The sequence below is a fragment of the Schistocerca nitens genome, chromosome 1 (genome assembly GCF_023898315.1).
Source record: "Schistocerca nitens isolate TAMUIC-IGC-003100 chromosome 1, iqSchNite1.1, whole genome shotgun sequence".
Lineage (NCBI taxonomy): Eukaryota > Metazoa > Arthropoda > Insecta > Orthoptera > Acrididae > Schistocerca > Schistocerca nitens.
This window is the reverse complement of record NC_064614.1, coordinates 458,596,408-458,613,006: the sequence shown is the minus strand read 5'-3', so window position 1 is coordinate 458,613,006 and position 16,599 is coordinate 458,596,408. Positions and strand designations below refer to the sequence as shown.

General features: G+C 44.3%; 1 protein-coding gene across 1 annotated transcript in view; it reads right to left on the bottom strand.

Annotated features, from left to right (window-relative positions):
- The window catches only part of LOC126253539 (uncharacterized), a 606,491-nt gene that overhangs the window by 411,158 nt on the left and 178,734 nt on the right, over positions 1-16,599 (bottom strand). Inside the window, exons 6-8 of the mRNA XM_049954972.1 lie at positions 6,493-6,624; positions 4,071-4,186; positions 582-837 (exon numbers count right to left, since the gene is read on the bottom strand). Of these exons, the coding sequence (XP_049810929.1) occupies positions 582-837; positions 4,071-4,186; positions 6,493-6,624 (504 nt within the window). The remainder of the gene's footprint in view (positions 1-581; positions 838-4,070; positions 4,187-6,492; positions 6,625-16,599) is intronic.

The window sequence follows — 16,599 nt, the reverse complement described above, 5'->3', positions numbered from 1 at the left end:
TAATGAAAATTCCTTGAACAAATTTGTCTGAAATAAATATCTTTCGCTCAAGATGACAGTCTGCAGTTTGGTAGGGCTGACAGGTCACGCTACATTTGAAGTGCCTCAGGCAGCACGTAGGTTTTTGTGATAGATACTGGAAGAGACATTCTAATCTTACTGAGGCCATTATTCGAAGCTGTAGCTCCACTGATCACATAGTTTCCTGCTTATAGGGTTCTTTTCATTAATATGCCATGCTTCAGTCTCACTGTTGGCTGTTCGGACAATAGATAACAACGGAGGTGCTTACTGTCATTCAAATTGGAAATGTGGTAGCCCGCTGTTCCAGTTGAAGAGTAGGGGTCCCTGTTTCGGATAAAAGGTAAAAAAGATCAGGAATTTAGAAATTTTATGAGAGATTTACATGGGCAGGTTTTCTTCATATTGCGGTAGCACTGTGGCACACATACTTACGTGAAAAGACTCTATAACGATGGAAAATGCGAGCAATGTTTCAGAAATTGCGAAGCACTGCTGTAATTGGACGGCCGCTGTGTTAGAATACACGGTCAGAATGAGACTTTGTGACAAAGGCTTACCTTGGCAGGCGACGTTGGGGTCTCCGTCGTAGCCGGGCGGACAGGTGCACCTGAAGCCGAGGTCGTGGTTGGTGCAGATGGCTCCGCGGCCGCAGGGGCTGCGCGCGCACGCGTCGGGTCCGGCGCAGCCCTCCGAGTAGGGGTCGCCGCCCACCGAGCCCGGCGGGCAGTGGCACTCGTGGCCGTCCAGCGTCGCTACGCACAGCGCGCCGGGTCCGCACGCACCGGGCAGCGAGCACTCGTCCTGGCGCACGCACTGCCGGCACACAGCACCGCCTTATCTGCTGCTCTCTCTTCAGGCCACCACATATGTTATACGCATTAAAGAAAACCTCCATTCATTGTCATATTATTTATATTTCCTCTACAACACATGGATCGTAGTATGGAGATTACGTTGGGCTACATCCTGTCGGTGTCTGAATATGAAGCTGAAAGTGACTATCAGAAATACACTGACAGAAATTGAAAATATTTAACATTGTGAAGCACCAGTCCAATGTTTATCAAACTTTGTGGAGATGTTCATCATACAAATAATTAATATTTCATTCCATTTCGTTTCATATCCATTATCAACGTCGGCATGAGGTGCAATCCGCACGAGCATGAATACACAGTTGTAGTCGTTGTGGAATTAAAACAACCCACCCCTGCATATCATCCTGAGGGATTTTTTACCGTCACCGAAACACATACTGAATCACTTCATGAAGAGTGCTGGCTGGCGCCATCACATCCCAGACAGGCTCTGTACAGGCATATCAAGGATAGGTAAATTCCTCAAGGTGCCTGTGGTGTGCATTTTAGAGTGGAAGTGCGCGTTATCCTGCTGGAATATGCCATTCGGTACAGTGTTCATAAAGGGTAAGAGAACTGGGTTTACCATTCAATAAATGGCTCTGTAGCCTACTGCCAATATCCCAGAATAATTCCTAGAGGCAACTGCTCGACCTAGTTATGTGGTGACTGTTTGCTATTGCAGGCAAGTAGCAACTACCAGAGACCGTGCTACAACTGTCTGTATCGAGTCTCGCATGCAAAATCGAATTTCATTCAGATGGATGACGGAGCGTGTTCAGAGACTTCGACGCTTGCGCCAAGTGACCGGAACTGCTGCCGAATGTCAGTGTGGCTCAGAGCGAAAACAATAATGTTGTTAGGTGGAAGCTCCAGTATGCTACGGTGTCAAGTGTCGTCGGAAATTCATATTTCTTACTATGTCAGTATAGGATTCATACTATACTTAACTGGAATCTTGAGTCCCTGTTTGTTATCGGAATGTTTATTGCGTCCTTTGCCACACAATCTGACAAAAATGAAACTGAGGATATGATCTTTGAATTTTCGTACATCGTGCGGTGTCCTGTATTAACGCAGTGCTCTGCTATTGCAGACTTACAGTTGGCCCAGACATGTAAGACGATGGTGTTCATCACATCGGTCTCTCACTATACAACAAGTCTGGGCATAAAACGTGCTTCCGCGAAAACCTGATAGCCATATATTAAGCACATCTGCGAGGAAAGTCTGATGGGTCACGGAGTTGAGTTTTGTTACATAAAGGAGAGCATTCAGCCTCTCTTCGACAATTACCAAATCAACCGTGTTATCATATCCAAGGGAAGGGTTGAAGGGCAGTAGCTCTGAGCTGGAGATTCTTGTGAACTGTTTTCATACCTCTGTGGAGAAAGTATCGCTAGTTGATTAATGGCAGAGTTCTGCTTGCCACTGGTGTTCGAGTTGAACGATGGTTATTATGGGGCGCGAAGACGGGCGGCTGACGTGCTGCGCTGCAACAGGTCACCACCGAATCACACCAGATGCACCAACATACTGGAATCAGCTATAAAGCTTCAGCAGTTTCTGGTATGTACGATGTTCTAAAGCCGAAAGATGGCTTTTTTATCCAGGCTAAGAATGTCGCATCGATGAAAAACATAAAGAAAAACAGGGGCTAATCAGACAACTTAGCCATTCGTCAGTCAGCGGTGACCAAGTATTTTTTAAATTTTTTCTGGCACAATGACTCTATGTTTGCTTAATACTCTCGCAACTTGATCGTTTCATTCATCCATATCGTAGGCTCTGGTTGCGTTGCACTGAAATGTGCTCATCTGTGCCATGCTTGACGCCGGTGCTACTCTTTTGTCACAGACTGTTGGGTCGTCATCCCTAATGTTAGGCCAGTGTGCTAACCACTGCGCCACCTCGCTCGATACTGGGCTTGTGCGTCGGCGTTAAATGCAGGAGGTGGTTGTGATAATGCAACTTGTCATTATATTACCACTTGTAAGTACACACCTCTTGGGTCACATTCATCGTAAATAGAATTATTAAGAAAGTATCTACGCATCAGTCTGTGCCTGACTTAATCGTCTTATGCGAGAATTGATTTTAAAGGGCTGATTTGAAAACTGTTAAATAACTAACACTATTTTGTACTGTACTGCGAAAATTGTTAGCGTTACTTAGAAAGTAAGTTTGCCCTGTTTCCAGAAGGTGGCAACCCATGTAATGAGAAATGCGAGCGCACCTGAAAGATAAGGATCTGACAATTGTATTCGACTTATCATTTGCAGTATCGCTGCTGTAGCAGATGAAAATAACAGCTACGAATTATTCTTCCACTTACTGCAAAATACGGTTCTTGATAGAATTTCGGAACGCGCTTAACGAAACACTCCAGCTACTTTGTCGTCGGGATTACACGACCAGCGTGGTGGTGCGCTATTGGCGAAGGCTATTTTCTGTAGGCGTCAAAACGAGAGCGACAAAGAGTGGAGTGATTGACCATATCACAGCAGCGATGCCCTTGTGAAGTAGTGCTTCAGTGCGTTACGGAGACCAGTGCTTCACAAAGACGAAATACAGCTACCGCTTCTCGTATTTACCTCGATCTCAGAACCAAAGGCGCACAGTATTCAGCACAGTTGATGTGCTGACCCAGGATAACGCTCGCCTATATAAGACACTGCGCAGCACACATATTCTGCGGACGTTACACTGGAAGCGGTCTGGGCATCCTTCTGTAGTAATAATTTCGTCCCCGCCGATGGGCACCCCGCTGAGGCACGTCCTCTCCGCTGAATATTTTCACAGTTTTAAAATCAGGTGTAGACGGCCGCCTCACACTGGTTTCAATCCCAAAAAGCAGACTTCAACAGCACATGAACACAAAATTTGATTCCACTATATTCAAAGTATTTCATTTCCTGTGCTGGGGTAGTAGCTCACATTTGAAGTAAATATTTCGAACTATCTGTCTGTCTTTCATTTTACATCCTTCACTTACTTCCTGGATAATGTTTCAATTGCGTTCCTTCTGTGAATTAAGTTTACCAAGTATGCCGAATTTAGCGTCAAGTAGCATACTGCAGGCTAATGATAGTTATTTCATAGTTTACTGTTGCTGGTCGTTTACTCCGCACTTGCTTTTTTGGCGGTTAAATGTGCGGAGCAATGGCGAGGCACCTGAAACAAACTTACCCCATCATACGGATTTCCGACAAAGCCGTCCAGACAAGTACAGGTGTAGTTTCCAGGCAGGTTGGTACAGTGCGTGTTGATTCCGCAAGCACCAGGCAGTTCACATTCGTTTATATCTGTCAACACAAAACATGGTGTTACGGTATCTGGCTAATAAACACAGAGAACATCACATTTGCTTTCTCTCTCTCTCTGTCTAACACACACACACGCACCCACACACCCACACACTTTCACACACACACACACACACACACACACACACACACATACATACAAACAAAGAAATAATTACTGATGTGTAACGTTTACTATCAACTTTTAAAGAAAATATGCACACAATTCAAAATGATCGCAAGTTTTTTCATGAATGATCAGTAGAAACATTTAATGACGAATTGAGGGGCGACGTGCTTAGTTACGATGTTCATTTTCAGCATTTGCTGTTTCATTCTCTTAATAGAAGTGATGAAATTAATGTCTGTATAAACTGCGCAATCCCGTCTAAGTTGCCGTAATGGTCACATATACCGGCTGTCGGTTCCTTTGATGTTTAGGAGCCGCATTAGCGACATCTGCCTGCACTTGGAGCGGCAGAAAACACCCTTAGGACGAGGGGTATAGGCTGTAATTTTGAGGCGGCCGAGGATTGTTTATGAATCGTGTAATGAGCGGTGACGTGTCGGTATTTCGGGAGAGAACCTCGTTGGGCAGGCAACAGGCGAGCGAGCGTTACGTCCGAGCGGCCTTCAGGAATGTCGCGTCATCGCCGATGACTGGAGGACCGGCGCGGCGCAGGAAAACCGCGACCTCTTTCCCCCGAAGGCTCCGACTGCCGCATCCGGCTGAGAAGCGATCGCAGTGCCGAACTTGCCGCGTGATCGTGTTTTAGGCTCGCCTTTTATAGTGTACCGCTTTTTATTAGGAAAAATTTCGTGCCACCTCTCTTAAACACGATGGTCGTCTAATTTAGAGATGAGAGACGACCCACGCTTTCCTATCTTGTAAACTGAAATTCTAAATGGGCATTCTAACGAAAATTGATGCGCACGAATTTTTCTTCCGGTTTACTGCTTTTAATTGCGAGGTGATAATCACTGCCCTATACGAAAAAAATTTCTTCTTTATCAACTACGTAGGCATAACGATATCTTGTGAACTCTCTTTTCCGAACTTGTAGGAACATGTGTCGCTAGTAGTAAGTAATCCGAGCCTCTTTAGTGCCGAATGTCTGGACCACGTCACAGCGTTTAACCATTTAGGGGTTATACAAACTCTCTTCCTTGTAAATATTAACTCCAAGCTGCAGCAGAAGATAGAAGTGACTCTTAGAGAATATTCGATCAAATGTCAATTTACTAACATGGCAGTTCGCGTTTTCTTAATGCATCTTTCACTTTGGAACGAACGGCAGCAAGAAACTGTTGAAGCTTGTTAATACCAAGTCTCGTAAGACGTTACACCCCATTTATTTCGTGAACGATTCAAGATATCTAAACGAGATTTTCGGCAAATGACTGCACGCCGAGAGGCACGTAATTTTGTTACATACTTAATACTCTAAGCTCTTTTATCAACAGAGGTATCAAATATTTTTTAACGGAACCACATACTTTTAAAAGCATTCCAAAGTTATTGAAAACACGTAAAGTGATATAACGCTTGTTAATGTTGACATTGAATCTTTTCACAAAAATATCCGAGAAATGTACTAGAAGCCGCAACCCGCCATTGTGGTGTAAACACCACCAAATGGAGCTCTCGTGCCTTTAACCTTTTTACTTCTTTTCACAAAAGGTGTTCACTTAAACATGAGTAAAATTTTCCTAAGACTCTTCTAATAAGCTACCAGTTACTGTACAGTTCCATTTACAACGGTCTTAGCTGACCCTGTATGTATATCTTACAAGTAGAGTCCAGAGAAAACACATTTCATCTTAGGAGCGTAAGCCTATTCCTACTGCGCATAAAGACGGAGCCTGGCATAAGAGCACTTGGCGACATTTACACCAAAATAGCATATTCCAGCCATCTTGCCTTTCAATTTAGCACATTCTTGGACAGTTTTTCGAAAACTTTTAACGTCAACAGTAAAAAATCTTATATCACTGTACTCACTTTTTCAATGGCTTTCTAATGCCTATAAAAAGAACATCGTACTATTCAAAATATATTTGCTTCCGTATCTCGGTCTGTACAGAGCTTAATAATATATTAGTATTAGTAGTTTGGTCTGTTTATATTCACATAACATACAATGAAAGGCTTTAACTTCAGAACCCATTTTCTACTCCGCAAGCATGACAGTCATGGTGTGAATTTCTAAGACTGTCATTTACTGCAGGTCAACAGAGGTATTCGTCTCTTCGCGAGGAACTTCTGTTGGGCAGTAATCACAACCGTGGACGACTGGCTGACTTACCTCTGCACTCGACCTCTCCGTCTCCCTCGTAGCCCGGGTTGCACTTGCAGAAGAAGTGTGCCGGCAGGTTGCAGCACTCGGCGTTGGCGACACAGCGGGCCCTGATGGCCGGGTCCTCGCACTCGTCGATATCTGCACAGCACACAAGATGTCATAATGACGAGCGGCTCAATTTCTAGGAGATATTGTTCTATGAAAATAAATGTGAAGTAATGTTAGTTTAGTAACGTATAATATGAAGCCACGGACTATCTGCACGCTTTCTTGATCATTTGATTCTCGTAGCGTTCGATGGATATTAAGTTTGATAATACTGCTGAGTTCAGTCGCGAAAAGTGCGCAGGAGAATCAATTGTTGGCAAGCCCCCGTGTGAACCCGAATGTCTCTAATCTTGCATATATGCTCTTTTCCCAGAAATATACTTAGGATGAAGCAGTGTATTAACTGATTCTTGTACAAACGTACGTTCTCGGAATTTTAACAATGATGCGCAACGCCCCACTTGTAGCGTTTGGCATTGGAAGGGGGGGAAAGCGTTACTGTGAGGCTTTCGTGCTTCGTGCTTACTAAAAGAACCTGTGACTTACGTTAATCACGCGAGGAACAAATTTTCTGGGAAAGAAAGCTTTTATTAAAGACAACTAATTTCGTGCGACTAGTACTCGACTACGGTAAGGGTGAAAATTATGACTTAAATTTTGCCTTTTCGGCTGACGAGTGCGATGTGTCAGCTATTATCCGTGTATATGTGTGAGGGGGGGGGGGGGGGGAGGGAGGAGGGAAATTCGTATTCTTTCGTCGCTTGCGTGGCAGGTCCGAGAGTACAGTTTTTTACCGTCCTCCGTTTCGATACTCTGCTCCGAGAAGAAAAATTATATTCCCAAAATTGTATTCCATATCAATTCTAGGATAACACCCAATTCGAAGAAAAACTTGAAAATACCTCTACAGAAAATTACTTTCTATTACTACTGAATATGGTCATCATTTCAAGAACTCTTGCTTTCCAGTCAGTACTTCCGATATTCCCGAAAGTTTGCGCTTTTTAACTGTCAGATACCTTTGACTGCAGGGTTTGTTACGCAAACCTAAGAAGCGTGGAAAACTTCCACAGCACTCTACCAGTTTGGTTCGTTGCAAAATGGATCTCGCCTTTAGCTCACCAGGCGCGTGGTGCTTGAACTTCTCCAGAGTCAACAACAGTCATGTAGCTCTGAGGATACTCGGTACTCTACGCACGTTGTCGACCGGGTTTCATATTAAGCGTCTGGTGGCTGAGGACTTTCCCAGTGGCATTCAGCCAAACAGGTGGCATCACCAGCTTATTTATCGAAGCGGGGACAGGAAGTGGCCCTGACCCTCCGCATCCCCGAGCGGGAGACAGCGCCATGGAGGGCTGCAAGTTTACGGCGTGCGATCGCATTGCAGGAACACGGGCGGCAGGCGAGCGCGTGCCAAGGACGGCTGCACCTCTGCCTGGCACAGGCGTCTCCAAGCTGTGTGGCGGGCTGCCTAGTGGCCAGGCGCTCCCAGCAACGACATGGAGCACAGTGCTTCTTCCCCCCGTGTCTTACAGTACTTTTCATGCTTCTTGGGCTCGGCACTCTTAGTCTAGTTATGTCATCTTGAACGTATTTGCGGCATTTCAGCCCCAGTTCTATACTTTTCAGATCGTTCTTTACGGACCTAACCACGTGCTAATCAAAGTAGTCGCATTAGCAACAATACGCATTCGCCCGTCCATCCGAATGGAACACCCGAGCATGGATCATAGATCTAAACGGACGGTTTTTTCGGGTGTACGGATGAGTGCGTTTTGTTGCCAATGTGGTTATTGTCACTATCTTTATTGCCGTCACATCATACGGCTCATACGAGAGCCCATCATCAGATACTGTCTCTCGCCATCTTTAACTTTTAGTTCAAACAGGAAGGAAGTCGACAAATAGTCGCGATACAATCAGTTCTTTATTGCACAACTAGATTTCAGCTACTATAGCTATCATCAATGCCCAAGAAGTAAATGCACGTGTTATTGCAAGACCTTAGCTTAACTGAATTAAGCTATGTATCTCAGTAGATGAGCATAACGGTTTCAACGGAGGTTCAACCTCGTTATCATTTTCTTGTAGTTGCCTCAGTTCATTCTACTGATAACGTGGTGTAATATAGATTTTCTGGGAATTTTGCTTCTAAGAAGTTTTCTTAATTGAAACTTTTACGTCAAATTAGGAGCCCTATAAATTTAGTTTTTCTTCTCTGTAACATGCTAATGTGTGCCCCTTCCTCTTTAATTTCATGTATTATGTTTTCATTGGATTTCCTTTCAGTCTAAGGTGTTTTTCGTGGCTCTCTACGTAAGAAAGTAAATAATCCTAGGACATACTGAAATCTAATACTAAATATTTCATATATTTAAAAGAACAGTTCATACATTTAAAAGAACAGTTTATCGTACCATGACAATCTGAAGAGGAAAATATCTGAAATTTTTATGAATTTCCTATATAAAACACGAAATTTAAAGTAACGGTAATTCATGTACTAATGTGAACGATGAAGGCATCAAATTTATTTATTTTGAGATTCAGCTGGTAATCTATAACAGGATAAAAATCTTACATTAAGGAACTCCAAATGAATACGCACCCATGCACGCATTCATTACGATAACCTTCAGTTTGTGGCGGTAAGGAAAATAGGTTCAAAATGCTTTCAGTTGAGGTGAACAGTACTAACATATTGGTGGTAAATATAACGCCATTCGGAGGGTATCACAAACGTGATAAACTTCAAATATCATACCTACCAGGTGTTTGCACCTAAGAGGTCGAGGCATATGCTACGACAAAAGATAAAAAGATTGTTGGAAGATTGGTAATTAATTACAGAAGCTTCTTTTATACACAATGTATTACGATGCCATAGTCAAAGTGGTACTGTTTCAGTAAGAAGCCGAAAACACTTATGGTTATCTTTTTTGCTCTTTCCAAATGTAGGGCATAAACTACAACGACGATATCTGCTTTCTATAAATCCGTGTCGTTACAGAAGAAGAACATGAGAAGCAAACGAGCTTGCGCGCGCTCCGCGCTTACAGGGCGTAACCGGTCCGGTGCGGCACTATATCGGCAGATAAATCGCTCTCTCCATCCACTTCCTCAGCAGTGCTGAGTACTCGTTAGCGCTGCGCGTGTCCCTAGGCAACCAGTACAGTTAACAGACACACGCTCGGCCGCATCCGCTCTTGTTTTCCTCTCATCTTGCACGAAATGACAGTGCATCAATTTTGGTATCAAAAAAATGGCTCTGAGCACTATGGGACTTAACATCTGTGGTCATCAGTCCCCTAGAACTTAGAACTACTTAAACCTAACTAACCTAAGGACATCACGCACATCCACACCCGAGGCAGGATTCGAACCTGCAACCGGAGCGGTCACGCGGCTCCGGACTGAAGCGCCTAGAGCGCACGGCCACACCGGCCGGCAATTTTGGTATGCCAAGTACCGTAGTTTCAGGGTTAATGAATTTCGAAATCATCGTTCAGTCTTACAAATTTAATGTATTTAGATCTAAAATTCTTGAGGAATGAATCGTTTCTTACTAATACTGTTAAAAAAAGGTCTGAACAAACGACATTAATGAATTTAGAAATATATTCCGGCTCTTTTTATACCGAAAAACCAGGCGTTTACTTCTCTGCTGGAAAGATATCCTTAAGAGGTTTTCTTGATATATTTAGCGACACGGTTGAAAAATGCTGCTGTTCATACCTATCACAGATTATGAGAATACGGTAAAAAAAGGACATCAATGTACGCCTAAGATAAAGAAGTTTCAAATTAGCCAAATTGTAGTAACATATAGTGTTTAAGGAAGAACCAATAAATGAGATAACATCGTAATTAATGTACACTGTAGTGCGACTGGTGCTTTGAATATGATTTGATGAGATGATTTATAAATGTCCCAATCAATCGACATAAAGCTGTCCTTAGACTAAACAGACCATTTGCTCTTCAAGTACAGTTATGTTTTCTTCCTAATAATGGCCTAACAAATAACTTTTTAATGTAAAATAAGCAACTCCGTTTGCGTATCTTGTAGTAGTCATGACTGTATAAGAATGTAACTCAACGTAAGGTGAAACTACCACGAAAAAGTATTGTTCCTGCCCATTCTTGTTGGAAGATCTGGACATATCTTCTTAATGAGCGAAACATCGAAATGCCTTCATCGAATCTCACATTCAGAATTTAGATGTTGTGAAGTTTTAGCACTTTGATTATTGGGAGAACTAAAACTAAAAACTAAAACTAAACTCCTCCCGAACAGGCCATGAAGGCCCAACGGTACCGACCGGCCGCCGTGTCACCCTCAGCCCCTAGGCGTCACTGGATGCGCATATGGAGGGACATGTGGTCAGCACACCGCTCTCCCGGCCGTATGTCAGTTTCCGAGACCGGAAACGCTACTTCTCAATCAAGTGGCCCCTCAATTTGCCCCCCAAGGCTGAGTGCACCCCGCTTGCCAACAGCGCTCGGCAGACCGAATGGTCACGTATCCTAGTGCTAGCCCAGCCCGACTGCGCATAACTTCGGTGATCTGACGGGATACGGTGTTATCACTGCAGGAAGGTCGTTGGCTGTATTGGAAGAACCCCACACGTTTTACGGGTCTCCACAACATAATTTGGACGTCAGGAACTTTGTCGTTGCATGAGATACTTTTGAATATAATTTTCTCCGCTTTGTGCAGTTACACGAAGTTTTGAGGAAAGCTGAAGTCCTCAGGCATTTCAGTAACTTAAATCACATCTGTGTGTCTTTTATTTTTTAATTTACCTGTTTTAAGTTGTTTTGCTCTTCGAAGAACTACGGGCCATTTGATATTCACTTGAACAGTTAATTGTTGATCGTGGTCTTGGAAAAGATATTGACGCTACTGTCCTGCCTCTATTTATATTGGAGATAAGGACGGTCACAGAGCGGCAGTAATAGTTTTAATAAAGTTACTGTTAATTAGTGGATGACTGTTATGCTAGAATTTTTCGTTGTGACTGAAGGACGTAGGCATATTATCTGGCAGAATTTTTCTGGTTTTCAATCCAAATATGTTTCGCATGATAGTCGCGTACTTCTTGACTAATCATGGCTGAGATAACGGCACAGAGATGAGGGCAATGTTCTCTCTCTCTCTCTTTCCCCTCTCTGCCGATGAAAACAAAAGGAAGTGGAGGGTCAAAAGCCATGCGAGTACATGGTCTTTAACTTCAGAAATGCACGACAAATGGTGGCAAGCACAATGTCTCCATTTAATTATCCAGTATATCGTTATCAGTACTGTTAGATGACCGCAAGAAACAACAGTGATACGTGGTTTCTAGTTTTACCTAGTATGTTTCCGCTCAATGTAATGACCACACTGTGGCATTTCTCCACTTAGCGACCAATTCCTGATGATTACAGAATTACATAGGAAACCTGGAGATGTATATTCCATAGGCCTGCAGCAGTGGCCTGTTTATTTTCGCATGTTAATACATTTCCTTGACGAGGTACAAGTCTTATATCTTGAAGTGTGAGCCGTGCGGGCTCGTATCGATAATGCTTCTTCACAGTTAGTTGCCCAACAACGGGTTTTGGATCATCTCCGGTGAGACTTGAAAGCACTCGTCGCTCCGGTTCGAGGAGGACGGAAGCGGGTGAGAAGTGGCAGCGCTGGCCGAGTGCGGGAATACAGAAGGAAGTAGACCCACTGCGTGGAGGCTACTTGGATGGAGGACGCAGTGGGCCAAGTAACACGATCGGCCGCAAGCAGAGGTTGGAAACACTGGTGAACAGGATATAGATTTTCAGCACCGTCCATCGTAGGTGGAAGAGAATTTCGTGAGCACGTTTTTGAACATTTGCTTTCGACATTTGTGCGCTATGGGTGGCATGCCCTGGCGAGTTCGTTTGATGCTTTGTATCAGCTAGTGTAGGCAACGGGGGATACTGATGTAGCGTCCGGCGTTCCTCTTCTTGTATTATAGTGCAGGTCCGAGAACTTGAATTAAATGAGGTCTGTTTTGTCGCTTAAACCTGCACGGGTTAATTCGGCTTTAAAATTTCTTTTATTTTACTCATTATTGTGGATTATTAGAATCTAAATTGCACAGTGTTTATTCAAAGCTGTAAATTTGTTGTTATCAAATTCCTGAGTTTCACAAATGCTCACTAGTCACCTAACTTAGTCCAAGTTAACCTAAACTTCTTAACATCTCTCACAAAGATGCCGAGGTTCTTGGACCCCTTCTAGTTAGATTTGTATACCACCGCTGTCTGGGGCATCTATAGACATGTCTTCTGCCTGTAATCTCATTGAATGGAGTAGAACTGTCTTCAGTGATGACTCTCGCTTCGATCTGAGACCCGATTACCAATGAAGACGCGTATGGAGACAGCGATGGGATACCAACCTGGCTGTCGCCCGCCGTGGGAGCCGACAAGCAGGGGTGCCATTTTATTTCATAGCAGGACCCCTTTGGCTATCAACTGCGGCAAACTTACAGCACAGAGGTACGTTGACGATATTCTACGCCCCGTTTTGTTGCCCTTCATGGCCAGCCATCCTGGCATTACGTTTCCTCAGAGGTTCTACCGCTTGTCTTCGTGCTTGCCAAACACTAGCTTGGCCAGCAAGGTCACCTCATCTCTCCCCAACTGAGAACGTTTGGAGCATAATGGGCCGGGCCCTCCAACCATCTCGAAATTTTGACATCCAACAGCTCTATCAACGCCAAGCCAAATAACGACTTGCATAAGGGCCAGAAGTGGACCAGAATTTTATTGACATGCTCATTTGGTGAAGCTCTTTCTCTTGCATAAATCTATCATTTTTTCTGAAATTGCTTACATTTGTTTGTCTGTACATGTACATTAGATCTACCGATTTCCGTCCAATTTGAATAATTCCTTCGTGGTGCGTCGTTTTTTTTTCTCTTAGAGTATATTCTATTAACTACAAAGCCTCAAATAGAATTATCTTTCACAAATAAAGGAGAAATCATATTTGGAGAATGTTTCGTTGTCCTGAAGAGGATCGCTGCTAAAACGGTCGAAACGGCGATTTTGTTTCATCGTTGCTTTTAGCGTACAAAATGACTCGGTCTAATTCCTAGAAGGATATTATTCAAGTTGATATTTGGAAGAGGGATATTTGTCAACTTATTCTTCAGTTGAGCAGTTATTTCTTGTGTGTCTAATTATGGCACTGACGATTGTACGAGCGTGTTTGAAAAGCGTGAAAGAGAACTCAGTTAGTGTTGTGTGGAGACTGTGTCGCCCCGTAGAGAATGTCCATCGAGAAGAACGCAACGGCAGCCACTGGCACTCTCTGCGTAACAGGTTTGAGGCTGGGACCGCTGTGGCCGGCTGGCGCAGACGCGGGTCAAGGAAATCCGGCTCGCCGCCTGCTGTTGTCGGACCGTTACAGCCGCGCGCCGTTTGATATACCGAACGTTCACAGCGTTCCGCGGAGGCGAATTAACAGAGATATACGGCCAGTCCCGGCTCGGCTCAAGTCTCCGACGTGGTTTTATTGCAGAGACACATGCTTGCCTGGAGAGAGTCAGAACCTGAGCGGCTTCTTTAACGTCAGGGGAAATGCCACAGCTACGAGTGTGACTGTCTAAAATCACAGCTGCTTTCCGTTCCGATTGAAGTACACAGTCTCCAGCTGAAGCGTCACAGCAATAAAATGTTGGACACTAGCTGAAGTGGCACAGCGACAAAATGTTGCGCTTGGCATGAGACAGATCGTCATTTCATTTGGTATGTAGCAACTCTAACAATTTGAGCCCGGTCACGTTTCGCTGGACGTTGTCGGTTAAGGGGCAAATTAGTGACTGGGTATACTGAGTTGATTTAGCAGCCATTAATCAACACAAGACATTCCAACAAATGTGTACAAGAGTATTTACTGGTAACGGGTAGCGTGTCGTAATTGTTTGAAAATCAGGCTTGCGAGACCTTTTTTTATCATTAGTCTTTCGACTGTAGGCTGATGTCCTCATTATCTACGAGTAGCAATCCCATTGATCCACTGTCCAAAAATGGTTCAAATGGCTCTGAGCACTATGCGACTTAACTTCTGAGGTCATCTGTCGCCTAGAACTTAGAACTAATTAAACCTAACTAACCTAAGGACATCACACACATCCATGCCCAAGGCAGGATTCGAACCTGCGACTCTAGCGGTCGCCGGCTCCAGACTGTAGCGCCTAGAACCGCTCGGCCACTCCGGCCGGCTCCATTGTCCACATTTGTCTGTTGTATATATTCGTATCTCTGTCTTTCCCTACAATTTTTGCCTTCTACTCCTCTCTCTAATATTATGGAAGCTATTCCCTGATATCTCAACAAGGGTGCTGTTATCCAGCCCCATCTTCTAACCAGTATTTTCCATATATTCTTTACCGTGTCGATTCTGCGCAGGACCTCCTTCATTTCTTGTCAGCCCATTTAATTTCACCACATCTCAGAATTGGTAGAAATATGTTGCTCATATTATGTCCTACATTAGAAAAGTCTGCAAGCCGTTGCCAATTTTGATAAAATCCTCTCAGCTGTTACGCCCTCACCAGGGGGAGATCCGAGCAGGGTTGAAACGTCGAGCGTCCTAAATTTTGGAGACGAATATGACGCAGACAGACAATGCAGAAGATTTTGGTATCATTATTAGTTTCTTTTTGGCAAGGAATGCTCCTTTTGTCTGTGTTAACCTGTTTTAACGTCATCCTTGATTTATCTGTTTTATATTATTTTCCTTTCAAGGTAGTAGGATTCCTTCACTTCGTTTACTGTTAAGCTGATGACTGATTTCATTTCTGATAGTCTCTCCTGTTTCTGCCTTTCTATGGTTCACTCTCAGTCCATATTACGTGTTCATTCCCTTTGCTTTTCGTTCACTTCACTAGGTCTTGCAATTCTTCATTACTTCCATTAGCGAATCTTATCACTGATATCATTTTACTCTCTAATTTACTCCCCCTATTGGACTAACATACTAACACCCATGCAGATGGTGTTGGCAATGCTTCACTGTAACGCAAATGACTATCGCGTAATCTTTCAGATTCGTCACGTCAGATAGTGCTGCGGAGAGTCATTCGCAGACTCATGGGCCAGCCGTAGCGCAAGCGCAGCAGGGTCCAAATCTGCGCCGTGGCTGCGACGGGCCGGTATGAATCACGGTACCCCGGGCGTTCGCGGCCCGCGCACACTTTCACCCGTCGCCAGGTGCGCCGCGCCCACGCCGCTATTGGCTTTGGAAAGCTACACTGCAGCCGTTGCCGCTCCAAAATTCAGTGCCTGCTTCCAGTATTAAGTCTTGTTGCGCTTGAAGAAAAGCGGTGTAGATACGAGTGATGTACGTTCCGTCGGACATGTCCGACATAACATATACCACTCACCTGTAATTCTACGGGCGCGACGGCTGTTCGATGAAAAAGTTTCAGTGCGGATGCACAACCGACGTTCGAACTCCTATGGGAATCAGAAATCTACGAACTGGGCGTTAATGGGCGGGGGGTCATTGCGGTGCGGCAAGCGGAAGTTGGGAATTTGGGCTTGAAGGAAATCGTGTCCGGATGGCCGAGGCGGTTAAGGTGACCTTTCCGGAGAAGCATAGCATCGGTATCCGAGGCCAGGGGCTGTATAGAGAATCTGTAAGGGCACCCCAGCAAAACTGCTGCAGCGTAGTCGAAATTACCTTGGCAACATGTGTGTGTGTGTGGGGGGGGGGGGGGGTGGATTATCCTGCAACAGAATGACGTCGGCCGTCAACATTGCTGAGCGTTTGGACTTGATGACGCGCTTCAGGTAACGCGCGGAGGTCTGGAGGTACGTTAAACTTGGCAAAAATTGTAGCGAACCATCAGGTCCAAACGCCCTAGAATGTTGCACCAATCTGTTGTAGGACAGGAAATGACCTCCCACATTTTGCCATGCTGCAGAAGTTTCGTTGTGAAGTCCTTACACTTCGTCCATACAGTTCAGATCTCTCCCCAAGGGATTTCCATATTTTTGGGTCCCTGAATAAGGACATTCGTGCCCATCGAT